Below are 26,791 nucleotides of genomic sequence, written 5' to 3'. Positions count from 1 at the left end.
GTTCCCATCACAAAAGAACTTTAAAAAATCTGATATTCTATTGGGCATTTCGGTGTCCTGTTCATCTCTGCTCTGTTGCAGGCATCTCGGCTCACTAACCCAGAATGCTACTTTTAGCCTCCAAACCATCTCATAGGAACCGTGGCAGAAGTCAGACATAATAACAGTCAGACATAATAACAGCCTTAGCATTTATTGAGCGTTCTAATGCTGAAAAGCGTGCAATCTTTCACTACAACCAGTGACAATACAGAAGAATATGCTGACCTTCTGGAAGGCTAATCAGGCAGAGATCAAACCAACAAGCTTCCTTTGCGTTCTGCAAAACGGCTAAAAATATTCAAAGCCTTTTTTTTTTTTAAAAGGGAAAATGACATTTATTTACAGGAAAACCTATAACAAATAATAAAGATGTAAATTTATGTGCACTTTTCAAAGGAACGAAAGACTTGGTCTACGTTACATGTATGGGAATGTGCTGCAGCGTGTTTTATTTTATTCATTCGTGGGATTTGGGATTCACTGGCAAGACCAACTTTTGTTGTCTTGCTCCAATTGCTCTTGACAATAGAGTGGCCTCTTCGGTCAGTTCACAGGGTGGTTTAAGGGTTAACCACATTGCAGCAGGTCTGGAGTCACACGTAGGCCACACTGCGGATGAAGAGCAGACTTCTGTCCCAAAGGACATTGTTGAAACTCAATAATGCTAATACTACCTGATTTATTTAATTCGCTGAATTTAAATTCCCCAGCTGCTATGTACACTAACCCCCTGGATTACTAGTCTTAGAACATAGCCACTACATTATTGCTTCTAACTTGTTAGAAAACATCAAAGCATATGATTTTCCAAACATGTCAAAAAGGTGCAAGCACTCCCTCATCTGATTTGTCCATCGGTTTCACTTTGCATGTAGACCCACATATCACTGATAGGCTGTAATGTAAATGTCGCCATAGTCCCAGGTGACCATAGGCCGCTTTCCTATTTGAGGGGGAGAGCTGACTGGTGGTCATTTGACCTGAGGAACAGCAGACCTCAGGCGAGAGGCCAGGTTGCGCAGGCGGCGCTTCCATGAATAATCTCAGCCGGTACGGGAATTGAACAAACGCTCTATTGGCCTTGCTCTGCATCACAAACCAGCTGCCCAGCCAGAAGGGGGGTGGGGGGACTGGATAAGTGTACTGTTGGGGGAATGGTCTATCCCTCTGTGGATGTTCAATTGGTACATTCCAGACTGAGATTGATTGAGTTTTTGACACTAAGATATGGGGATAGTGCGAGAAGGCATAGTTGAGGTGGGAGAGATGATTTTATTGAATGGCGGAGCTCTCTTGGGGGTGGGAGTGTTGCAAGGCCACCTTCTATTTCTGACTCTGTCTTTATCTTCTTTATAAGGGAGAAAGTAATAGGAGGGTGTGGTGATAAGGTTGAGGCTTGTGTGTCGCATGCACACCAGCGCATCTACGATTCACAAACCAGTTGGGCCAAAAGGCCCATTTTATTTGCTGTAAATCCTGCGTAAACTCCTGCGAACGTCTGAAACTTAGCAAATCACAGAAAGCTTAAATATTTACAAACTTCTGCCTCCAGCAGATAGCCAGAGATAGGATTTTGAAGCAAATGTTTCCTCCTGTTATTTTAAACCACTGCTCGTAATTTGTACAAAGTCACTGCAAGGAAGCCTGGTAACCTCATTGCATCACAGCTTGTGGATTAAAGAGCGGGAGAATAAAAAGTTATTTAAAAAAATCACCAATCAAAATAACTTGAAATTCTTCCTGTACACTTGTGTAAGGAAGCAGTGTGCTTGGGGCACAGAACTAAACAAAATATAGATGGCGTTCAAAACGCCCCTCATTACAACACCAATGCCCAAATGCACAGAAAAACTTTTTGTACAATAGCAATGTCTCACAAAGAGCATTATGATTTTTTAAAAAAAATTTTTAATTGGGACCATGAGTTGAGGGATAATGTTAGCCAGAGCACTGGGATAAAGCCCTGTCCTTTATCAGTTGCTGTTATGTGGTCTTTAACATTGCCTCATTGGGTAACAAGGCACTAATTCAAGTTTCTCATTTGAATGACAATCGGATCAACACAGCACTCCCTGATCACTACAATAGAACATTACAGCGCAGTACAGGCCCTTCGGCCCTCGATGTTGCGCCGACCTGTGAAACCACTCTAAAGCCCATCTACACTATTCCCTTATCGTCCATATGTCTATCCAATGACCATTTGAATGTCCTTAGTGTTGGCGAGTCCACTACTGTTGCAGGCAGGGCATTCCACACCCTTACTACTCTCTGAGTAAAGAACCTACCTCTGACATCTGTCTTATATCTATCTCCCGTCAATCTAAAGCTATGTCCCCTCGTGCTAGCCATCACCATCCGTGGAAAAAGGCTCTCACTGTCCACCCTATCCAATCCTCTGATCATCTTGTATGCCTCAATTAAGTCACCTCTTAACCTTCTTCTCTCTAATGAAAACAGCCTCAGGTCCCTCAGCCTTTCCTCATAAGATCTTTCCTCCATACCAGGCAACATTCTGGTAAATCTCCTCAGCACCCTTTCCAATGCTTCCGCATCCTTCCTATAATGCGGCGACCAGAATTGCACGCAATACTTCAAATGCGGCCGCACCAGAGTTTTGTACAGCTGCAACATGACCTCATGGCTCCGAAACCCAATCCCTCTACCAATAAAAGCTAACACACCGTACACCCTCTTAACAACCCTCTCAACCTGGGTGGCAACTTTCAGGGATCTATGTACATGGACACCGAGATCTCTCTGCTCATCCACACTGCCAAGAATCTTACCATTAGCCCAGTACTCTGTCTTCCTGTTATTCCTTCCAAAATGAATCACCTCACACTTTTCTGCATTAAACTCCATTTGCCACCTCTCAGCCCAGCGCTGCAGCTTATCTATGTCCCTCTGTAACTTGTAACATCCTTCCGCACTGTCAGTCCAGGCTCCCCACATGAGCCTTAAACCCTCAAAACAGGGGCAAGAGTACAAACATCTGAGGTGGGAAAATGAAATTTTTCCCCACTATTCCTTTGTCAGAATTAACGAAATCCAATCTTTGCATTACTTACGAATTCAAAGTCACCATCCTGCGGTACTTTCCAGTTATCGGAAGAGTTCTGAAGTGCTTGTGCGTTCCGATTACTGTGGCTGTTCGCCTGGTTCTCTTTCTCCTTCTGTTCAAAGTACTCCAGGAAGGATGGTTTACTTTGTTGTATGGTCTCCTCATTCCCTGTTTCGGTAAAAGAGAAAATGGGTAGAGTTAAGAGCTGCATAGGTTGCTCACCATGGGCTTACGAAGGTTCAATACCCAAGTTGAAGTGCACATCAACATGGCCAGACAGTTAGCAGGGCATCCAGAGACTGATTACTCCCTGCATTTTCTGCTGGTAGGCTTGCTCTCTCTGTCTCAAGGGTGTTGCGGGAAGAGGCTCTCTCTCAAAGGGAGCCGGGGGGGGAGGAGAAAGTTGAACAAATGTTGTTTGAAATCCATGATCAAAATAACAGTTAAAAGATGGATCCCATTTTTACGGAGCTAGAACCTCATAAAAACATGGGATTGAGTATGTGAACACCTGCTCTTTCAGACACTTTATTACAGAGATACATACATAGAAAATAGGAGGTGGCAATTCAGCCCTTCGAGGGGTTAGCACTGCTGCTTCACAGCGCCAGGGATCCAGGTTCAATTCCAGCGTTGGGTGACTGTCTGCGTAGAGTTTGCACATTCTCCCCGTGTCTGTGTGGGTTTACATTACATTAGCATTGAATATGAACAAAGTTTTGGCAGTTAACTGTTCCCTGGAAAATTCTATCTGACAACACCTCTAGCAACCAGGGACTACTTGCCAACCAATCAACACACTCTTCTCATGTAGTATAACTTGTTGTTCCCTTTACTATTGGTATTCTTGCAAACGTTCTGATGAGTCCAAGACAAAAGCTTCCACAGCAATACTCAACATCATTCCGTATGTCAACCACATTTAAGTGAAAAAGCTTACATATTAAACAGACATATATGTGTACTCATCAAATTCTTTTGAACATTCCTAATTTTAATTTCTTCCATTATTGGGGTCCATGCCTTCAGTTGCCTGGATTCTAAGCACTATCTCGTTCCATAAATCTCTCTCTACCTTTCATTCCTCCTTCAAGATGCAATTTAACACTTACTTCAATGACCAAGCTTTTGACCATCTGTCTCATTATAGCCTCTGGTGGCTTGGTGGCAAATTCTGCTTTTCAATGCTCCTTTCTAATATTAAAGGTGCTAAACAAATACAAGTTGCTACTGTTTATTGGGTTGGACCCATGCCCCCTCGATCGACAGCCACGGTTCACAAGCTACTCCTGGTGATTCTAAATACTTTTTTTTTTAAACTGGAGTTATCCAACAATTTGAATTAAGAGGGGCTATCGGTAATTTGAATTTTCTATTGCAATTGCCATATTATATCGCTCTCCGAAATCGCTCAGAACAAGAAAATTGGAAAAATGCAGTCTTTTATATCTCAGAATAAATGTGAATAAAACCTTGCAACATGCAGGGATAATCAGAACCAGCGTAGGAATATCTTGCTATTCATTTTCTTCACCGATATAAAAGCACAACAGACACACTTGCAGAAGGGCAAATATTCAAATTTGGTCAGGAATGGGAAATGTGTCCAAAGCATACATTTTCATCCTGAAGAAACAAGAGAATTATTTGATATTCAATGATGGCAGCCCTAGGGCATCATCAATTCTTTATGTGCATAAATTTCCTTGGTGCTTCTGTCTGCCTCCTCACACAGTTCAACATAAATAAAATTAAAAGCTCCTGCAGTCTTAGTCTGGTCTTTTGAAGTTATGGTGTGCGATTAAGCCAGCTCGTTTAAAGAACTTTGCCGTGCTTCCAATGCAAAGCCCGATCAACTAAAGGCAGCAGCCTCGTGCCAAGCGCTCTGGCTTATAGATGGCGGCAATTTGGCCCATACTTCCTGTGCTGATACTTTGAAAGAGCTAATCGCAAATTTCAGTGGTTCTTCATGTGAGAAGCAATCACCACATGGAATGGACTACCAGGTTAATTCTGGGGCAAAAAAAAGTTGACAGCTGGATCACGCAATGGTTGGAAAAATAATTTTTAACGGGAATGGGAGTTTTATTCTGAACCATTGAGCTTAAGCAGGCCAAAACATCACCCTTATCCATTTTTACTTACGACCAGCTCATCGAGCCACATTCAGAAAGGGGGGGGAGGCGGGAAGAAAGAGGCGTCTAAACAATTATCGCACATTAGAAATGCACATCAACGGGGTTCCCTTTGTCTAATCCTTCCACCTACTAATAATAAAATATTGGGGACGGAGAAAAGATTGTTTGACTTAACGGTTAAGAATGATTGAATTGGATAACAGTGAGTCTGCTTCAACTGGTTCGAGAAGGCATGACATCACAAGCATGGATGGGTGAGTTGACCAATGGCAGGAATGAGGAGGCGTGGCTCTTGGAGGTCATGTGATGAAAACAACTAACCAGAGTTGGCGACCCTACATAAAATGGTGGAAAACCAATCACTGGACCACTGAGTAAAAGCTTGAGAGAGACAGAGAAGTTATCGTGGCGCACAAGATAAACAAAGTGGGAACAATGGCATTTAAAATATACTCATATTCCGCACACGAGTACGGCCTCAACCGGGGCCTTGGATTCATGTTGCATTACATTCAACCCCCACCATCTGGCCTGGGCTTGCGAAATCCTACCAACTGTCCTGGCTTGAGACAATTCACACCTCTTTAACCTGCGATTATCCCTTTCTCCAGTTGCTCCGCCTGGACCTGTAGACTTAATTACCTGCAAAGACTCGCATTCAAACTATCGTATTGCATCTTTGACTCTCTCTCTCTCTATATAATATATATATATATATATATATATATATATATATGTTTCTGGAACCCACCTCTTAAAGATCAGCAAATTAATTTGGATCCCAAAACTTTCCATAAATTATATCAAAGAGGAAGGAAAGGGTTAAAGCAAGTATGAGCCTGCCTTGGTGCAGATGCACAGCTACAGGAAACAAAATTCTATGCCTCAACCATCTTGATCTCAGCTACAGAAGGGGAATATTACATTGAGGAAGATACAGGGGTTACAGCAATCAATCTAGTAAAGTAGAAAATATTACAATAGAGAAAATTATAGTTTATTAAAAAGTCAATATCTCGCTTGGTGAGATAATTGCGTTCATTGTGAAAATTGAGTATTACGTCTTAATGGCATCAGAATTGAGATGAGTGGGCCAACAAGTAAGTATGATAATAAATTTGACAGAGCAGCTTTTTTTGCAGTGAGTGGTAAACCAATTTGGAAGCCTGGTGCATCGACTAAATCTAACAACTCATCGCAAGATAACTACTGTAAGCTAAATCTTGCAAAATAAATAACAACTAACTGCCCATCCTGGCAGCATCAACACTTGGATTTCAGTCAAATCCAACAAGCGGCCGCACACTACGGACGTTTTCCCCACTGGAATTTTAGCCAGGTGCAATGGAACATTAAACGACGCCCTGTTCTTAGCAAATGATGCAGCAGGTTCATCGGGCTGAATGGCCTAATTTGTACGTTTGCGCTATTATAGATTCTGTCCTTCCCACTTTGAGTTTCATCATCAAGAGAGCATTCTGAGCTGTACAAGACTACAGTGAAGTGGAAATCAGAGCAAGTACAAGAAGCAAAGACACAGTGGCGGGCAGCCGAGTTGACTTCCAGAGTGCTCAGGACAGAAGAAAAATGTATTAATCGTAACAGATCTAATAACAATTTCAAATCTGCTGTGTGATAAGCAGTGCTGAATTTTGAACGCACAATTTCATTCCGGAACCATGTCAAATCCAACCAGAATGTTAAACACCTTACTGGCCCACGGCTTAATCCAGTATCTGGGAGAGTCACTGATAATCCCCAGTGTGCTCCGAAATTCAGTGAAATTGTATTCAACAGTTTGCACTGTTGAAGATTTAGATTAAGCCTCGGTTGCTTCTCTATGTACAGCTGACCAACTGCCGACCATAAACTTCATGGTCTTCAACAAAGGCGATTCAAGAATTCTGACACTCCTGGACTAGATAAGATACTCAAGTTATTTTTTTTATTGCATCTGCTCTCCTAAATGTTGTTTGGACGATGGAGAAACACCAAAATAATGGAAAGCTGCTCTCGTACCTATTTTTGTTAAAGGGAGCAGAAAGGACATTGAGAACCATCGGCTGGTCAGTTTGATTTGCCGCATTGGAAAATTAATGGAATCTTGTGTTGCAGAGACCATCTGGACATTTTGGGAGGAGCGTGATCTTACTGGGGGCAATCCTTTTGGGTTCATTCCTTGTGTAACTGCTATAGTGTCAGAAGATAATGATGTGGTTTAACATATTTACATTTTTCAAAAGCCTTTAATTCAGGTTATTGAATATGTTATCTGCATTGGAGAATTAAAGGCAGCCTTTAGCAGTGGATAAAATCATTTTTCATAGAATCAGGAATCACCAGAGTGCAGAAAGAGGCCATTCGGCCCATCGAATCTGCACCAACCCTGCAACCTACCTAGGCCCATGTCCATACCCTACCTACCCCCCCCCCCCCCCCCCCCCCCCCCCCCCCCGGTGACCCCACCTAACCTTTTAGACACAAGTGGAAATTTAGAATGGCCAATCCACCAACCTGCACATCTTTGGACAGTGGGAAGAAGCCAGAGTCCTGGAGGAAACCCACACAAACACAGGGAGAACATGCAAAGTCCATACAGTCATCAGAGGTCAGAATCGGATGCGGGTCCCTAGCGCTGTGATGCAGCAGTGATAACTACTGTGCCACACTTGTTGGACCATGTGGAAATGGTCAGTGGTAATGGACAATTATCAAATCCAACACATGATTTCTGGAGTCCCTCGAGGAAGTGTGTAACCCTTTTACTTGTGGCTTGTATTAGTGACATTGATGGGCAGATTCAGCAGGGTACAGTTTTGAAACATGCAGATGACATTAAAATTTACTTGAAAGTTAAGAAAAATAATCCAGGGCTCACAATTACACTTCTCCAGGGTGAATTCTCTTGTACAGTGCAGTTGATCAAGCAGTGGCAACTTATTTTTAACGTGGCCAAGTGTTTGGTTTTCCACTTTGGCCACAATAACCATAATTCACAGTATCATATCGATGGCCAGCCTTTAGCACATGCAACCACTGAAAAGGATTTGGCTGTGATTGTCGCAAGTAATCTGAAGTTTACCGATTATGTGGCTCAAGCAGTACAGTGAGCAGAAAGTGTTCTATGAGCACTGAATGCATCCTTTTTGAGTCGGAGTTAGTATTTATCTTAAACTCTCAAAGCAGCTGGTACACCCACATCTCGGAGTATGCGTCCACAGTTTGGAATCCACACTTTCAGAGAGAGATACAGCTTGTAGAGAGTGTGCAAAAACATGTTGCCAGGAAAATGGAAGGCACCCACTCTCCAGCACTGCGTCCAATATAAAGCTCGGTGTTACATCTGCTCTTCAACACTTGCTAAAGTGAGAAAATGGTTTTACCATCATAAAATGCTATGGAGCAGCGATGTCTTATTGATTTGTACATAATACATAATGTAACAGTCTGACTAAATACAAGGTGCTTAGGAGAGTAGAAGGCTTGCATTTATGTAGCACTGTTCATGACCTCAGGACATCCCAAGAAACTTTACAGCCAATTAAGTACTTTGGAAATGTAGTGTTACGATCACAGCTGATGTTACTACTGGACAAGTCAGATCGCAGAGTGGAACAAGGCTTGACAGATCATAACATTTGTTTTTTGTTTAGATAGATGGATGGTAGCTACTGAACAGAGTCACAGGAGTCAGCTGATGATCTTAAACAAAAGAATAAAACGTTTAATGAACAAGACGTATTATAATACCCTACTCCTTCACGCCACTGTGCCTTTACAGATATATACAGTTTTGTAAGGATAACAAGTTACTTATACTCTAATATTCTGTCAGTACACAGTCCATGTAAATCATTCGGCAAAATGTGATCAGACACCCCACACCAGATTCTGAAACCAAGTGGCAGATGCCATCCAAAGGAATTTCTACAGACTTCTCATCAACTCCCCAGCCGCTTGTCACAATGTGAGCCAACTGATCTCACGAGAAATCTGTCTTTCACAAAAGTGTTTCCAATCTCCACTCAGAAAACAAGCCAGGGTATCCTCCCCCGAACAACACTTTCTCTTGGATTTCTTCAACAAAGGTCCACCTCCAGGGTTTCAACCTTTCCTTTTGATGTTCCTCCTGTGTAATGCCACATGCATTCAGGTTTCACCTTCCACACACTCTCTCTGATACCCAGCCATGCCAACAGAACACCGCTGCTCCACAGGCCCGAAAGAGTCAACCTTCTGGGCACCTTGAAATTCTGGTTTCTCGCAAGTTCACTTCACTATCTGTCTGCTTTGCTTTTTTATTTTAAAAAGAGTACTCAATTCATTTTTTCCAATTAAAGGGCAATTTAGCGTGGCCAATTCACCTAGCCTGCACATCTTTGGGTTGTGGGGCGAAACCCACACAAACACGGGGAGAATGTGCAACCTCCACACGGACAGCGACCCAAGGTCGGGATCAAACCCGGGACCCCGGCGCCATGAGAAAGCAGTGCTAACCACTGCACCACCGTGCTGCCCTGCTTTGCTTTTTAACTCGGAGCCTCTCTCTGCTCCTCGCTCTTAACTTCACTGAACAGAACCGGTTTTCAATCCATGTCCTTGTTCCTTGACTTCACGTTCTTCCTGGAACTTTCTTCTGTCCCATTCTCTGGTTTCTGGATCTTTCGGTTCTTTATTTCCTGGGACTTGCACTCTGAACCTGCGTATCGTCATGCCTGTTCCGGCAGCATCTGTGGAATGCTGCTTCGTTCTGGCTCACCTTGTTCGAACTGACCTCAAAACATTTCTTCTACCTGGGCCCTGGTTGCTGCGCAACAGCCCAGTTTTTTTTGTATCCTGTGTTTACTTTCGAGTTGTAAAACCCTAATAAAAATGCAGACATCTAAACAAACCACAGGCTTACAGTAGTTTTAAAAAAGTGAAACTAAAACTTAAAGCCATACGTTACTCCTAACACACAAATCCAAAAACACTATTTCCTAACAGTGGACACTGTTACAATCGAAGAAATGTGGTGGCCAATTTGTGCACAGCAAGCTCCCACAGACAAAGTGATAATGACCAGAAAATCTGTTTTGGTGATGTTGGGTTGAGGGATAAATATTAATCAGGACACCAACCCATGTTTCTCCACTAATGGTCCAATTTTGAACCCCTTCATAGAAACCATAGAAAAGTTACAACACAGAAGGAGGCCATTTAGCCCATCTGGTCTGTGCCAGCCCGAGGCCACCCAGATGCCCTTTCTAATCCTACCTCCCTGCAGCCAGTCCATAGCCCTGTAGCTCACAGCACTGAAGGTGCAGACCGAGGTATTTTTGAAAGAGAGTTTAGGGTCTCTGCCTCCACAACCAACTCGGGCAGTAAATTCAGTTTAGCCACTAAAAATTCTGGAAATAAAAAGCTAGTATGAGTAAAAGTGACCTTTACGGAAAGTCCACCCACTATACTTACCAGTGAACTGTGCAAAGTGGCTGCTGGGTTTTCCACATCAGAACATGGACTGCACTCCAAAAGCATTTAATTGGCCATAGAGCACCTTGGGACAACCTGAGGTTGCATAAATTGACAGACAAATGCACAGTCGCTCTTTCTGCTTACCTGTCTCACACTAAAGTTGCTGACTCTGAAGTGACTCGGCAACCCACTTAGTTGTAGCACAACTGCTTTTGCAGGGATCCAAGTAAGAGGCCCCTCAATATGCCTGAGCTACCAGGCATGGACAGAAAATAGCAGCGTTGCTAGTGATGCCCACATTCTGAAGAATAATTACATAAAAACCATTATCTTTCTACCAAGAAATAGTTTAAGTAAAATTAGGCTTGGAAAAAAAAAGGGGGGCTCCTTACATAAGGTAGCTTTAAAAGAAAATACAGGATTGTGCGATAGGCAAAGCCTTTCAAAATGTCAATAATTATATTTGCGATTCTAAATCATGCAATTGCACGCAATCTTCATACAGCAACTTTGAAATCTGCAAGTATTTTAAATGGTGTAAATCTAATGTGAAAATGGTAAGTCTTCTGAACCAAGTAATTCAGACACATTACAGAACAAGAAGGCTTACCCATCCTCTTTTCACATATTAATGATTAGTTGTAACATCTGTATGAAGAATAAAGGTGTTTCATTTCAATGACCCTAATGGCAATGACTTAAATTTGGATATAAATTTTCATGATCATTACTCTGCACAGCTGCTGCTGTAGAAATGAGAGCTCCCTTACATTTGAAAACTAGAATTACTGGCATAAGCACAATGGGCAGAATCATTTCCTTCTGCACTTTCTCATCCAGTGATCTGATTCGACATATCAGAGTGTTTAAAATAATTAGTGTCTCTTCCAGCATAAAAGGGGTAAACACAAAATCTGTTGACCTTGGTCCTCCCGAACTCAACAAAAGACTGAGTCTGACGTCTGTGTGCTTGAGTCCAATTTCACAGATTCCATCCTTCTCCTTGGCCACAAGGCTGAATAAGACTGTTCACAACTTTGGTGCATATCTGGCCCGTAGATGAGCTTCTGCTCAAATATCCACGTCCATCAACTTCAACCTCCAAAACCCTGCCTCAGCTCATCTGCTCAAACACTCTAGTCTTGACCATTCCAAAGCACTCCAGGTCGGCCTTCCGCATTCCATTCTCCGTAAGGTGAGTCCACTCAAAACTCTACTGCCCGTATCTTAAGACACCCCAAGTCCCGTTCACATATTGTCCTGACACTTGCTGCCCTGCAGTTCGCTCCTGGTTGAACAGCATCTCAAATTCTTTAATAGATTTTCAGCCTGGTTTTCAAATCCTTCTAAAACCTTGACCTCCCTGCCTGTGTATCCCCCTCCCCTAGCTCCTCCAACTCCAGCCTATTGGGCATCATCAACTTTGGTGAAGCCCTGAGTTTTCAAACTCCCTCCCAAAGCCTTTCCTTCCTTCTTTAAGGCCCGTCAGCCATGGCTTAGTGGTAGCAGTCTCGTCTCAGTCAGAAAGTTGTGGACTCGATTCCCACTGCAGGGCTTGAGCACAAGAATCAAAGTTGGCATTCCAGCACAATACTGAAGTGCTGCACTCTTGGATGTGCCATCTTTTCAATGAGACATTAAATCAAGGCCTTGTCTGTCCACCCAGATGGATGTAAAGATCCTCAACACTATTTCAAAGAACAGGCGAGTTCTCCCTGGTCTCTTAGCCAATATTCATTCCACAGTCAATACTACAAAAACAGACAATCTGGTCATCACCACATTGCTGTTTTATGGGAGTTTGCGGTGTGCAAATTCGCTGCTGTGTTTCCTCCATTAGAACAGTGGCTACACTTCAAAAGTGCACTGTTCCTTGTGAAACACTTTGGCACATCTTGCGGTCATGAAGGGTGCTAAATAAATGCAAGTCTGCCCCCGCCCTCCCTTAAAACCTACCTCTTTTCTGAAGCTTCTGAGCATCTGCCTGAATGTGCAAAATTCTGTTTGATAAGGTGGGATACTTCACTATAGTAAAAGTGCTGTATAAATGGAAGCTGTCAGGATAAAATCCAGGGCTATCACTTCATTGCACTATTGGAAAACAAGGCTCTGAAGTAAGAAGCTACCTCGCATAACTTAATCGGAGCTCGACTTCTATTGAAGTAACAAGCTGCTCTGAAAAATCACAAGCGTCACATGTAATGACCAGCTTTGAATTGGAGAATATGTAAATGCAAAAGCCCATCTGCACACAAAGAGAAATGAAACGCCAGTTAATCTGGAGGTGCTGGTTGAAAGTTCTGTAAAAACAATAAGTGATCTACACACAAACATTTGACACAAAGCTGTCAAATCATTGCTTTTTTCTCTGTGTTAAGCATCTCCCCGATTTCTGACTGTTGTCATGTGTGGTTTAACAGTCCGCTAGCGTCAGTATAAAGAAAATCCTCTGAAAGCAGAAATACTGAACCTTCCACACACAAACACAGTAGCATCAATAACTGGCAACTTCAGTGGCGCTCACCTCAAACTGGTTGATATTTTTAACAAATGCGCTCATCCTTCATCGCTGCTAGCTACAATTAAACCTATTCTAAGAAAATAAATTGGGACACATGCATCAAAAAGAAAATCGCAACACAATTGCTCTTCGATGACATAGCAGCAACAATACAATACAGGTCATTGTTTTAAAGATGAAAGAGTTTGAAAATTGATATGTTCTGGTGGAAATGCCATGTGTCACCTGAGGAAGGAGCAGCGCTCCGAAAGCTAGTGTTTGAAACAAACCTGTTGGACTTTAACCTGGTGTTGTAAGGCTTCTTACTGTGCTCATGAAGAACTGCGATGGATGGTAGTATCATCGGCCACTGAGAAAGCACCCTAACCTCTGTCCCTTTGAACAACATTATTAACCTCGAAAACCCGACTTTTCGTTTACATAGAACATAGTGCAGAAGGAGGCCATTCGGCCCATCGAGTCTGCACCAACCCACTTAAGCCCTCACTTCCACCCTATCCCCGTAACCCAATCACCCCTCCTAACCTTTTTTGGTCACTAAGGGCAATTTATCATGGCCAATCCACCCAATCTGCACGCCTTTGGGTTGTGGGAGGAAACCGGAGCAGCCGGAGGAAACCCACGCAGACACGGGGAGAACATGCAGACTCCCCACAGACAAGTGATCCAGCGGGGAATCGAACCTGGGACCCTGCCACTGTGAAGCCACAGTGCTACCGTGCTGCCCACGGTTCGGGTTTCTTTCACGGAGCAATAGAAGCAAATTAACATCACAGAGCATTTGAAGTACGTGAGAGCTGGTGAAATTAAGAACAAACTCAAAGCTGAAGTACAAATAATTTCTCCTTTCACAGCACATCACCCAGAGGTTCTATAAATGTTCTTTTTTTTGAATTGCTGGGTAAAAGCGAAGTCGCCATAGTCATGGATAACTATCGGCGGCTTTCCCCTTTGAGGGGGAGAGCTGATTGGTGGTTATTTCTTCTTCTTGGACAGTCCATCAGCGTCAAAGATTAATTGCTTCCACTCCGGGGAGGTGAGTTCTGTGGTAGCTGAATAGTCCGATCCTGGATCTTCAGACTCCTCCACAGGTTTTGCAGGTGGTGCTTGATGAGGTGAGTGGGTGGGGCGGTCTGGATGCTGCGTTCTTTCCTCTGTTTACGCTTAGCCTCTGCGTTCTCCACCCTACGATGCTAGAGGTGATTGGCACCATTGCGGATGCGTTTTCTCCAGATTTTGAGTTCTAAGGCAAGTGATTCCCTCGTGTCAATGGGGAGGATTTCAGGGTATCCTTGAGGCGTTTTCTCTGCCCTCCCAGTGATCACTTGCCATTGCGGAGCTCTGAGTAGTGCACTTGTTTTGGGAGACTTGCGCCGGGCAAGCGGGCAACGTGGCCCACTCATCGCAGTTGGTCGAGCACGACCAATGCTTCAATACTGGGGAAATTGGCCTGGGAGAGGATGCTCATATCGGTATGACTATCCTGACACTGGATTTGCGGAGGCAGCATTATGATATCTCTCCAAGGATTTGAGGTGTCTGCTGTACATTGTCCAGGTTTCTGATGTATACAGGGGGGTGGGGACCACGGTTGCTCGGTAGACCACGAGCTTGGTGCTGAGCTTGAGGTCGCGGGTCTTCTAACACAACTGCTCCTCAGGCGTCCGACGACTGCACTGGTGCATTGGAGTCGATGCTGGATTTCGTCGTCAATGTCTGCTGGCACCAAAAGGAGGCTCCCGAGGTATGGGAAATCATCCCCATTTCCCAGGGGCTCACCTGGACTGCAGTGTCAACTTTGATTCTTGTGCTCAAGCTCTACAGTGGGAACCGAGTCCGCAACTTTCTGAGCTCCTCTCGGTTTTTGGCTCTCAATGGGGTGGGTCCCTGGGTACTCGGTCAGTAGATGGCTTGAATTAAAGCCGTGCATATCGTGGTTGCTGGCGAGTTGCCAAGTCTCCTGCGCTCTTTCCACCCACCAGCGGTTCTTCAGGTCACGGGATTTGTTGCACCTCGGCCTTCAGGCTGGATTGCTCTCACTCGAGCTTTGGTGGAGCTGCCAGTTCAGGAGCGCCTTGCGTTTGCGGGGGTCAAGGAGATCCTGGATCTCCAGATCATTCTCAGACTAGCCCAGGTGTTTTCTGGTCAAGAGCCCGAGCAACTCCTCGCAGGTGCTGATTAAAAGGTGACTTTTCCGGCGGACCAGGCGCTGTGGGCATTCTGCGGCTCTGGCCGGTTGGCCGTTTTGAACAGCGGAAGGGACATACAGTTCGATATGACGTGCCAATCTTTGGGAGGTACGGCCTACATATCTAGCATCACACCGACACTGATATCATTTGTGTGACAGGCAGTACACCTTTTTGGCTCAACGGCAACAATCTGTTTAATGGCGGTACCACTAGTGTTGCGGCTGCATTTAAGTGTAAAACAGCTTGCTTCACCTGTTTCTCAAACCAAGTTTCCGCAATACTGCAGGCAACCAATTGAACTTGTCGCGGTCACGTTGGACTGCAATCCAGGGAAAGGGAGTTCAAAACTCACCAAGCGGATTTGGTCACAATGACGAGGATTGTCATTAAAAAGAACCCACTGGTTCACGGATATCCTTGCGGGAAGCAAACCCGCTCTCCTTACCCAGTCCAGCCTACATGCTAGACTCTCAGCTGCCTTCTGAAATGGCTAAGCAATCCGCAAATGCAGCATGCAACAACTACAGCAAATAATAAGTCATCATTAAAACTCTCTAACAGCTGCTCAAATACCGATCTTGCCACATCCCGAGATTGAATTAAAAAAATAAAAACCCTGAAACAAATGAACTGAAGGGTCTACTGTCAGGAGCACTATATATCCTAATTATAAATTAGCTCCTGGGGTCCAAAGCTCTGCACGTAACTGCACATTATGCTTTTGGGTCTTTTGGCAGAGTGTAATTCGCACAACTGCAGCTCATTAATGTACAGTCTTAACTCTTCCAAGGACAGTCACTCAAACGTCTGATGTTAGTGAGGAAAATCTCACATCTATCTTTTAAAAAAGGGGTCTCCTCCACTGAACCACGCAGAAAATTAATTTGTGGCATTGGAAAATGCACCATCTTTTCAGCTCCAAATGCCCTCCCGAGTGCAAATTTGGAAGACCAAATTCTATTAGGCGAAAGAACTTGCATTTGCAAAGGCGGCCTGGGGACATCCCAAACTGCTTCTACAGCCAAGAAATTATATTGAAGTGCAGTCACTATAAAATATAGGAAAACATCCTGACAGTAATGTGTCACGAGTTAAATGACCAGGTAATCTGTTTCCCTCGGTGGCATTAGTTGACGGCTAAAATGGTGCTCAAGACACTGAAGAATGACATGAAATCTATGAACACCTGAGCGGGAAAATAGAACATTGATTTAATACATCATCTGAGAAATGATACCTCCAACGGTACAGCACTACCTCATTGTTGCATGGGCGTGCCAATTGGATTATGTGACTCAGAAGCGAGTGTCCAGGTGCTGAGTCAAGATTGGCACTCAAATTTTAATTGCAATTCTGGCTGTTCATTTCCAAGACAAAGCAGACCTCATGATCGGCACCCCATCCACCACCTTCAACATTCACTCCCTTCACTGCCAACACACCGTGGCAACAGTGTGCACCATGTAAAGATGCACTGCAGCAACTCACTGAGTCTCCTTCAACAGCATCTTCCCACAAGGACAAGGGCAGCAAATGCATGGAAACACCACCAAAGTCACTCACCACAGCCACTTCAAACTATGTCACCGTTTCTTCACTGTCGCTGGGTCAAAGATCCTGGAACATCTCCCTAACAGCACTGCGAGTGTACCTACGCCACATGGACGGCAGCTGTTCAAGTAGGCAGCTCACCACTAGTTTATCGAGAACAATCAGGGATGGATAATAAATGTTGGCCTAACCAGTGATGGGCACATAGAATCCCTACAGTGCAGGTGGTGGCCTTTTGGCCCATCGAGTCTGCACCAACACTTGGAAACATCACCCCACCCAGGCCCACATCCCCACCCTATCCCCGTAATCCAACCTAACCTTTTGGACTTTAAGGGGCAATTTAGCACAGCCAACCCACCTAATCGGCATATCTTTTGGACTGTGGAAGGAAACCGGAGCACCCGGAGGAAATCTTCACAGGCACGGGGAGATAGTGCAAACTCCACACAGTCACCCGAGGCCGAAAATGAACCCGGGTCCCTGGTGCTGTGAGGCAGCAATGCTAACCACTGCCACCGACTCGCGAACAAATTTTTAAAAAAGAAACCTTGGATTGGCTTTTTTTCTTTCTCACTTACTCACACACGAATGAATTTCAAAATGAGTGCATTTTATGATATGGTGATTATGATGATCATTTTGCAGCTCATGGGTAGCACATTTGTCTCTGTACCAGAAGGTTATGGGTTTAAGCCCCACTCCACGCACCGGAGTACAAAAAAGCCAGGCTGACACTTCACAGCAGTCGTGAGGGAGTGCTGCACTGTTGAAGGTGTAGTCTTTTGGATGAGTCATTAAACCAAGGCCCCACCAGTGCTCTCAGGTAGGGTCTCTAAAGAATTCCATGGCACTATTTCAAAAAAGTACGTAGGTGATCAGAGGGTGATGGGTGAATGGAACTTGGATGGAACACAGGCAACAGCATTATGTATGAGCTCAAGTGGCTAGCAAGTGGAAGAGGAGAGGCCAGCGAGGAGAGCGTTGGAAAAATCCAGTCCGGAGATCACAATAGCAAACGCTTGTGCAGGATTCTGAAAAGTCAATTGCTTAGCTGTTGAGAAAAGTAGCAGACTTCACTGGCCAATAAACTGGACAACTGTACAGGTGAATTCAGTTTGATAATTGCACTGAAACAATGTGACCAACAGGTGAAGAAAAGATCTATCCTTCTTTGTTGAGCTATTCTTCACACACTATTCTCCTTCTGCTGCCCCCGACAGTGTAATCCATTCTCAAAAAAAAACAAAGATATTGCTTCAGTTGATAAAGTTCTCTCAAATAATCACTGTAAATAATCAGGTTTTTATGATGGCTGCATGCCATTTGGTGAAGTTTGGATTGCTTTCAGATCATGGATACATTGTACTCTATAGATGACAAAGCACATTATGAGTGACCTATAAACAGCTATTCCAAAAAAGCTAGACAGAATAAATTTCCATGGAGTTTCTGAAGCTGAAAATTGGTCCTCGTCGGATGCCTTTGGAGTAAGACAAATATCTATAGTTGGTATAAAACTGTGACAGAGAGATAATCTTGTTCATTAATGACCTTCATTAAGTGAGTGCCTGTGCTTGCTACAACATCTGCAAAATACTAATTACAGGCTTCTGAAGAACTTCAGATTGTGCAGATGAAAGTCGCATTTTTTATATATTTCCAAATTAGCAAATCACTGAACTGGCTAATCTGTTTTTTAAATAATGACTCCGTACTGCAGCCTCAGAGGCACGCTTAGGAAAGACCGAGGATAAAAGATTTGTGTTTATATGGCTCCTTAACCCCTAATTACATCTTTTAGATGTCTCCCACATTTTACATGCATTCAATTACTTCAAAATGAATGGCAATTGAAGGTAAATGTAGAAACATAGGAGTAGGCCATTCATTAAGCGTCAGCTGTGGCTCAGACACAGCATTCTTCCCTCTGAGTTTGAAGGTTGTTGGGTTCAAGTTCCATTCCACAGCTCGAGTACAGCAGTCGAGGCCGATACTCTGGTGCAGCAGAGGGAACAATGCAGTACCGTCCTCTGATGGATAAGACATTGAACCGAGGTTTGTCGTCTCAAGGGTACTCAGAAGATTTTATGGCACTCTTCTGAAAAGCAAGGGAGTTATTTTTGCTTCTATTTCTTTAACATACCCATCTTCCTTGGACTTTTGCACCAAGGTGCCTTTTCCTGCCCTCGTCCTATCACAGACCTTTCGGTTTGTCCTTCCTGCTACCTCCTCTTTTCCAGAAGTTCAAAACCGGTTACATTTCTAACATTCCCCTGATGAAGGGCTATTGACCTGAAATGTTAACTCTGTATCTCATTGATTATTATCATAGGATTTGCAATGCAGGAGGAGGCCATTCGGTCCATCGAGTATGCACTGGTTTTTGGAAAGAGCACCCCACCCAAGCCCACACCTGCACCCTATCCCCATAACCCAACCTAACCTTTTTTTGGACATGAAGGGCAATTTATCATGGCCAATGCACCTAACCTGCACATCTTTGTACTGTGAGAGGAAACCAGAGCACCCGGAGGAAACCCACGCAGACACGGGGAGAACGTGCAAACTCCACACAGACAGTGACCCAAGTTGGGAATAGAACCTTGGACCCTGGAGCTGTGAAGCAACAGTGCTAACCCACTGTGCTACCTCTTCTGAGATGCTGCCAGACCTGTTAAGTACTTCCAGCATTTTCTGCTATTCTTCCAGGTTTCCGGCATCTGCAATATTTTGCTTTTGTCCGAATTACCGGCTGTGCCCTGGCCAATATTCATCTCAATCAACACCACAAACTCAAGATACCATGTGCAAACTTGTTGCCACATTTCCTACATTAAAAACAACGGTGACGTTTTAAGAGCATTTAAGTGGCGTAAAAGCATTTTGGGATGTCCTGCGATTGGGAAATATATAAATCCAAGTCTTCATGTTCTTTATCAGTCTCCTCGGGCTTGTTGACATTCAGCAAAATAATGGCTGATCTTTATCTTAACTCCATCTATCCACCCTGGCTCTATATCCATTAAAACCCTTGGCTGGAAAACATCTATCAACCTCGTGTTTAGAATTATTGAGCTAGCATCTACTGTTTTTTGTGGGATGGGGGATTTCACATTTCCTGTCCACACGGACAGTGACCCAGGGCCGGGATTCAAACCCGGGTCCTCAGCGCCGCAGTCCCAGTGCTACCCACTGCGCCACGTGCCACCCTCCTTATTTGGAAATAATTAATTGGGTACTCTGTCATGTGCTAACTGCCAACATTCTCAATTTGGCCACATAGTGATGCCAAACTAGATTTTTTTCAGTAACTTGCATTCAATATATTAGCTAGTCAGGGACCAAAAAACTGCAAATGCAGGGGAGGGAAGACTGTGGGATCCTTAAAATAATGAGGGTTTTGATAGGATAGTTGTGGAAGGGACGTGTCCACATGTGGGAGGATAAAAAACTGAAGGGACTTTAGTTAACCATTCATGAATTCCAAAGTGAATTCGGGAGAAGCCTCTTTACCCAATTTGTGGGGAGAATGTGCCATCTGGTACCACAGGGAGTAAAATTAGTTGGAGGAAAGCTCCATTAACACGCGGGGAAGGAGAAGGATATGCAGATAGGGTGAGATGAAGGGTGGAGCAGGCCACCTTCGGCCGATAGGCCTGTTGCTGGCGCTGTGAATATTTTTTGATTCTATGAATCTGTCTTTGCCCTCACACGCTAGTGTACTTTCTTTTTTTAAATATAAATTTAGAGTACCCAATTCTTTTTTTTTTCCAATTAAGGGGCCATTTAACATGGCCAACTCACCTAGCCTGCGCATCTTTGGGTTGTGGAGGGGAGACCCACGCAGACACGGTGAGAATGTGCAAAGTCAATACGGACAGTGACCCAGGGCCAGGATCGACCTGGGTCCTCAGCGCCTTCAGGCAGCAGTGCTAACCACTGCACCACCCTGCTGCTGCTAGTGTACTCTCTGACAAAGGTCACCAAGTAGCAATTGGGCACAGAAGCTGTGACTGATTTCCACCCTCTCCTCTCATCGTTGGCCGAAAACCACAACCACAAATGTATCACTGTTGGTTCCAGTCCTGGACTCAGCGCATTTAGTGGGAATTAAAAACACTTCAAATTCAATCCTGTTGATTAATAGGTTATTCTCTGATAGGATCCATAGTTTCAAAAATAAAGGCAATATACAGTTGCCAATAGCAGTCCTGCATGGACATTGTGTTCTATAAGCTAGAAGGCACTGTCTGAAAGAATAACGGAAGCAGATTTAACTTTCAAAAGGAAATTGGATACATACTTGAAAATTAAAATTTTGCAGTGGAGAAAGAATCAGACAAGTGCAACTAATTGGGCAGCTCTGTCAATGAGCCAGAACAGGTACAACGGGAAGAATGGTCTCCTTCTATGCTGAATGAATCTATTCTACAACTTGCAGCTTTGAAGTCCTGACAAGGAACAACCTAACCAGCAGGAGTCCACTAGGATGCATCGTGATTTCAGCACTCTCAGGTCATAGACAGAATGGCGAATGTGGGGTTGGAGTGCTTACAGCATAAAATCGAGAGAGGAAAGTTCAGAGGGGCAGCAGAATTGATAAAAGTTGTCACAGCAGGGTTATAGAATCACTACAGTGCAGAAGGAGGCCATTTGGCCCTTTGGAAGAACACCCTATCTCAGCCCATTTCCCCGACCTATCCCCGTGACCCCATAACCCCACCTAATCTGTTCATCTTTAGACACCAAGGGGAAATTTTAGAACGGCCAGTCCACCTAACTTTCACATCTTTGGACTGTAGGAGGAAACCGGAGCATCCGGAGGAAACCCACGCAGATGCGGGGAGAAAGTGCAAACTCCACACAGTCACCCAAGGTTGGAATTGAACCCAAGTCCCTGGCTCTGTGAGGCAGCAGTGCTAACCACTGTGCCGCCCGTCAGAGAGTGAAAGAGGTTGGAGGCTAGAGCGGTAGGGGGTGAATCGCTAATCAAATGTCAAGCATTTTTCTGCAGCAATCACTTATAGCATGTTAAAAGTGTCAGCTCGTGCTTGTTTGGAAATCAATTAATCGTAGATAAGGTGCAAACTCACGATTCCCAGTTCACCCTGTGACTAACTGAGCACTGGCAGATTTCCTGCATCAAAGATGAAATCCAATGTGCCCGTTACAGATACTAAAGTGGAGTCTTGATCTGCTGCATTATTGATGGCGGAACTGCAGTGAGAATTCTCAATGGAGCAAGTCTGCATTTGATTCCGCTGTTTACGGAATAGAAAAGCAGGACATTTTTTTTTTTAAAGCTGCGAAACTCCTAGCGGTGGATGTTCAAACGGTCTTGGGTGGGCTTGTCCAAGAAACCAAAGTTGGTCTGCAGGTACAGCAAGCAATTAGGAAAGCAAAGTGGAACGTGGGTGTTTATTGCAAGGGCATTGGAGTGCAGGAATGTCTTACTACAATTGTAGAGAGTTTTGGAGAGACCCACACCTGGAATACCGCATGCAGTTTTGGTCTCCATATTTAAGGAAAGATTTACATATATTGTAAGTACAGCGAAGTTCACTAGATTGGTCTCTGGGGTGAGTGGGTTTCCTAATGATGAGAGGTTGAGTAAATTGGGCTTACACTCTCTGGAGTTTAGGAAAATGCAAGGTGGTTTCATTGAAACATACAAGATTCAGAAGGGGCTTGACTCGGGTTGTTCCATTGGCTGGGCAATCTACAAAACAGGAAGCACAGTCTCAGGATTAGGAACCAATCATTTAGGGCTGAGATGAGCAGAGATTTCTTCAATCAAAGGCCCTTGGAGTTCTCTATACTACAGGATTGCGGCGGTTCCATTATTGAATATACTGAAGGCCGAGGCAGACAGGCTTTTGGTACAAAGAACAAACAAAGAACAAAGAAATGTACAGCACAGGAACAGGCCCTTCGGCCCTCCAAGCCCGTGCCGACCATACTGCCCGACTAAACTACAATCTTCTACACTTCCTGGGTCCGTATCCTTCTATTCCCATCCTATTCATATATTTGTCAAGATGCCCCTTAAATGTCCCTATCGTCCCTGCCTCCACTACCTCCTCCGGTAGTGAGTTCCAGGCACCCACTACCCTCTGCGTAAAAAACTTGCCTCGTACATCTACTCTAAACTTTGCCCCTCTCACCTTAAACCTATGCCCCCTAGTAATTGACCCCTCTACCCTGGGGAAAAGCCTCTGACTATCCACTCTGTCTATGCCCCTCATAATTTTGTATACCTCTATCAGGTCGCCCCTCAACCTCCTTCGTTCCAGTGAGAACAAACCGAGTTTATTCAATCGCTCCTCATAGCTTATGCCCTCCATACCAGGCAACATTCTGGTAAATCTCTTCTGCACCCTCTCTAAAGCCTCCACATCCTTCTGGTAGTGTGGCGACCAGAATTGAACACTATACTCCAAGTGTGGCCTAACTAAGGTTCTATACAGCTGCAACATGACTTGCCAATTCTTATACTCAATGCCCCGGCCAATGAAGGCAAGCATGCCGTATGCCTTCTTGACTACCTTCTCCACCTGTGTAGCCCCTTTCAGTGATCTGTGGACCTGTACTCCTAGATCTCTTTGACTTTCAATACTCTTGAGGGTTCTACCATTCACTGTATATTCCCTACCTGCATTAGCCCTTCCAAAATGCATTACCTCACATTTGTCCAGGTTAAACTCCATCTGCCATCTCTCCGCCCAAGTCTCCAGACAATCTAAATCCTGCTGTATCCTCAGACAGTCCTCATCGCTATCCGCAATTCCACCAACCTTTGTGTCGTCTGCAAACTTACTAATCAGACCAGTTACATTTTCCTCCAAATCATTTATATATACTACAAAGAGCAAAGGTCCCAGCACTGATCCCTGTGGAACACCACTGGTCACAGCCCTCCAATTAGAAAAGCATCCCTCCATTGCTACCCTCTGCCTTCTATGGCCTAGCCAGTTCTGTATCCACCTTGCCAGTTCACCCCTGATCCCGTGTGACTTCACCTTTTGTACTAGTCTACCATGAGGGACCTTGTCAAAGGCCTTACTGAAGTCCATATAGACAACATCTACTGCCCTACCTGCATCAATCATCTTAGTGACCTCCCAGTGGTCTCTCGGGAATTAAGGGACACGGAGTGTGGTTGGGAAGTGAAGTTAAAACTCAAGATCAGCCATGATTGTATTGAATAGCAGAGCAGGCTCAACGGGCTGGACGGTCCACTCTTGGTCCTATCTCATGTACTCGTGTTAAGTGCTCGGCAACATCAATGTCCATGTGCACAAAACCGTTAACTCTCGCCCATGTTTGGTGACGTAGGTTTGTTTCTGGGTCCAGCAACAGTTCATCAATTTTATTTTAAATTTTCATTCTTGCTTTCAAATCCATTCATGGCCTCCACCCTCCCCTACTCTGTATCCTTCTCCAACACCACAACTCTCAATGGACTCTCCTGCATTCCATGTGTGCATCTTCACACTGCCGAGGACCCCCCCCCCCCCCCCCCCCCCCCCCCCCCCCCCACCCTCTGGAACTTCCTCCCTAAACCTCTCGGCCTCTGCGCCTCTTTCTCTCCATTTATACACTTCTTGGTCACCTGTCCCAGTGCCTCATGCAGCTCAGCATCAAGCTTTGTTTGATAATGCTCCTCGGGAAGTTTTCCTATGTTAAAGGCATTTAAAAAAAATTTTTTTTTATAAACTGCACCGATGTAGGTTGTTGCTGTTCTAGACAAATACTATAGCTTTTATTCAACTTACTTTTGGCATCTCGGTTGTTTGAGTTTTGATCAACCATAGTATATAATTAGAAGGTAATTGCAGCTCTCCGAACTAGTCGATAATGTTTGCAAATAATTGCTTTGGAAGATTTGTCTGCATGTTGCATTTACAAAGAGAGCGGGGTGCATCGCAGTTGAACAGCAGCCGGATAGAAATTAAAGTTACCGTAGATGAACCTTGGGGGAGAATTAACTCCGGTTTCTCTGCAACAATTCAGGGAAATGGATACACCGTCAGTAAAGCATACTGATTTGTTACTCAAGCTCTGGCAGAGGGCTTGGAGCTCGAACCTTGGCTCGGTTGCGAATGTTGTACAGTGGCATGGTTCTGTGCTAGCACCTCCCCACACAGTGAACCCCTGCCCAGCAGAAGACTGACATTTCCCGAAAGGGAGAACAGTTTGCTTTTCAAGGCAGTACAGACACCCCAGGAATTGTAGTGCGGTGTTTATTTCACTGTCCTCGTGGTGAAGAGAATGTGATTTCAAACACCAAAGACAAGTGCAGAGTCAGGGAGGCAGACGTTACGGGTCAGATGCAGGGCTGGAAGCTACTGCAGGGGCTGTGTCAAATATTACAAAATCAAATAAACAAAAGATGCAATGGCAGAGACCATTTCTTTGAAAAGATAGGTACTGCACTGAATTATCAGGACCAGAGCGATCTCCTGAAATAGTCCTGATCGCTACAGGTGAGTTGAAGAATTTTAAACATAGTTTTCCTCCCCAAATTTTTCTGGGCTTTTATCCTCTCGCAGAAGCTCACATGGCTTCTGGGTGGGGTGGAGAGGGTTTAGTATGATATGCAATGTGTGAGAACTGTGTGGAATGCACCCCATGGACTAGAGAGTCTTTACCTACCCCTAATGAGATGGGGAGGTGGTAGCAGTCATCATTAATAGGGATTTATGCAGGCAGTATCTAGACAAATTGCAGTTTATGCAGGATGGACCTGGGGAAGATGTCAAGCCTGAATACAAGAGGTGAGTTACAGTAGTGGAGATTAATTAGGGACAGAAACAGGTGACATTAAAGAGATGGAAACAAAGCAGCCTTAATAGATGTGGTGTGAACGCCAGCTTGAGGAGATGGAAGGAAGCTTTTGGGGGGGGGGGGGGGGGGGGGGGGGGGGGGGGAATCAACAGTTTGCTGCCACCGTAGAATTAGTTAAAACCAGGCACGAGAGCCCTTTTCCCTTGTATTTAAGTCTGGGCTCTGATGTTGAGATCTGGTGCCACCGTGTGGTCAAATATCGTAACTCACGTCTGCGCATTTCACGCAAAGGTTCTTCTTCCATCAAAACACTTGGTAATACTCATTTTGCATATTGATAGAGTAATATAGCACAGAAGGGCTCTTTGCTAGAAGTATCTAATCACTTCCACATTCCTGCCCTTTCCCAATACTCCTGCAATTTCCCCACCCTCCATCACGTATTGAATTCGCTTCCAAAGTGAATAATATTAATACAAGAGCAAAATTAAGGGGCAAAAGCCTCAATCCCGGTTTTATTTTCCAGCACTAATACCAAACGTGTTGACAAGGCCGTTAACCTTTGACACCTATCCTGGGCCCTTTTGTTTCTTTACTTGCCCCACTAACTATCCATTTTGCCTTTCATCCTCATCCCTTTCATCCTTTAACTATTCCCTTGTTCTTTCCCATCCTCTCACCCGATCCCCGCAAAACCCTCCTTTTCCCTGGCCCTGTACCGGTTTGTGAACAGCTAAGTCGCCAAATTCTCCCATCTCACCCGGTGCAAGGTCATTGACCTGGTTTAGCACAAGGGGCTGGTTTAGCTCACTGGGCTAAATCTCTGGCTTTTAAAGCAGACCCAGGCAGGCCAGCAGCGCGGGTTCAATCCCCGTACCAGCCTCCCCGAACAGGCGCCGGAATGTAGCGACTAGGGGCTTTTCACAGTAACTTCATTTGAAGCCTACTTGTGACAATACGCGATTTTCATTTCATTTCATATTATTTGTTGCTTTCTCCACACATCTGCCAGATTGGTCAAGGATTTCCAACATAG

General features: G+C 44.5%; 1 protein-coding gene across 1 annotated transcript in view; it reads right to left on the bottom strand.

Moving 5' to 3' along the window:
• LOC140428610 (serine/threonine-protein kinase 3/4) overlaps positions 1-26,791 on the bottom strand; it is a 178,461-nt gene that overhangs the window by 66,308 nt on the left and 85,362 nt on the right. The window contains exon 10 of the mRNA XM_072515268.1: positions 3,114-3,274. Coding sequence (XP_072371369.1) covers positions 3,114-3,274 — 161 coding nt within the window. The remainder of the gene's footprint in view (positions 1-3,113; positions 3,275-26,791) is intronic.

Source organism: Scyliorhinus torazame, chromosome 8, assembly GCF_047496885.1.
Source record: "Scyliorhinus torazame isolate Kashiwa2021f chromosome 8, sScyTor2.1, whole genome shotgun sequence".
NCBI classification, from domain to species: Eukaryota; Metazoa; Chordata; class Chondrichthyes; order Carcharhiniformes; family Scyliorhinidae; genus Scyliorhinus; species Scyliorhinus torazame.
The sequence above is the reverse complement of the archived record's forward strand: the minus strand, read 5'-3'. Positions and strand labels throughout refer to the sequence as shown.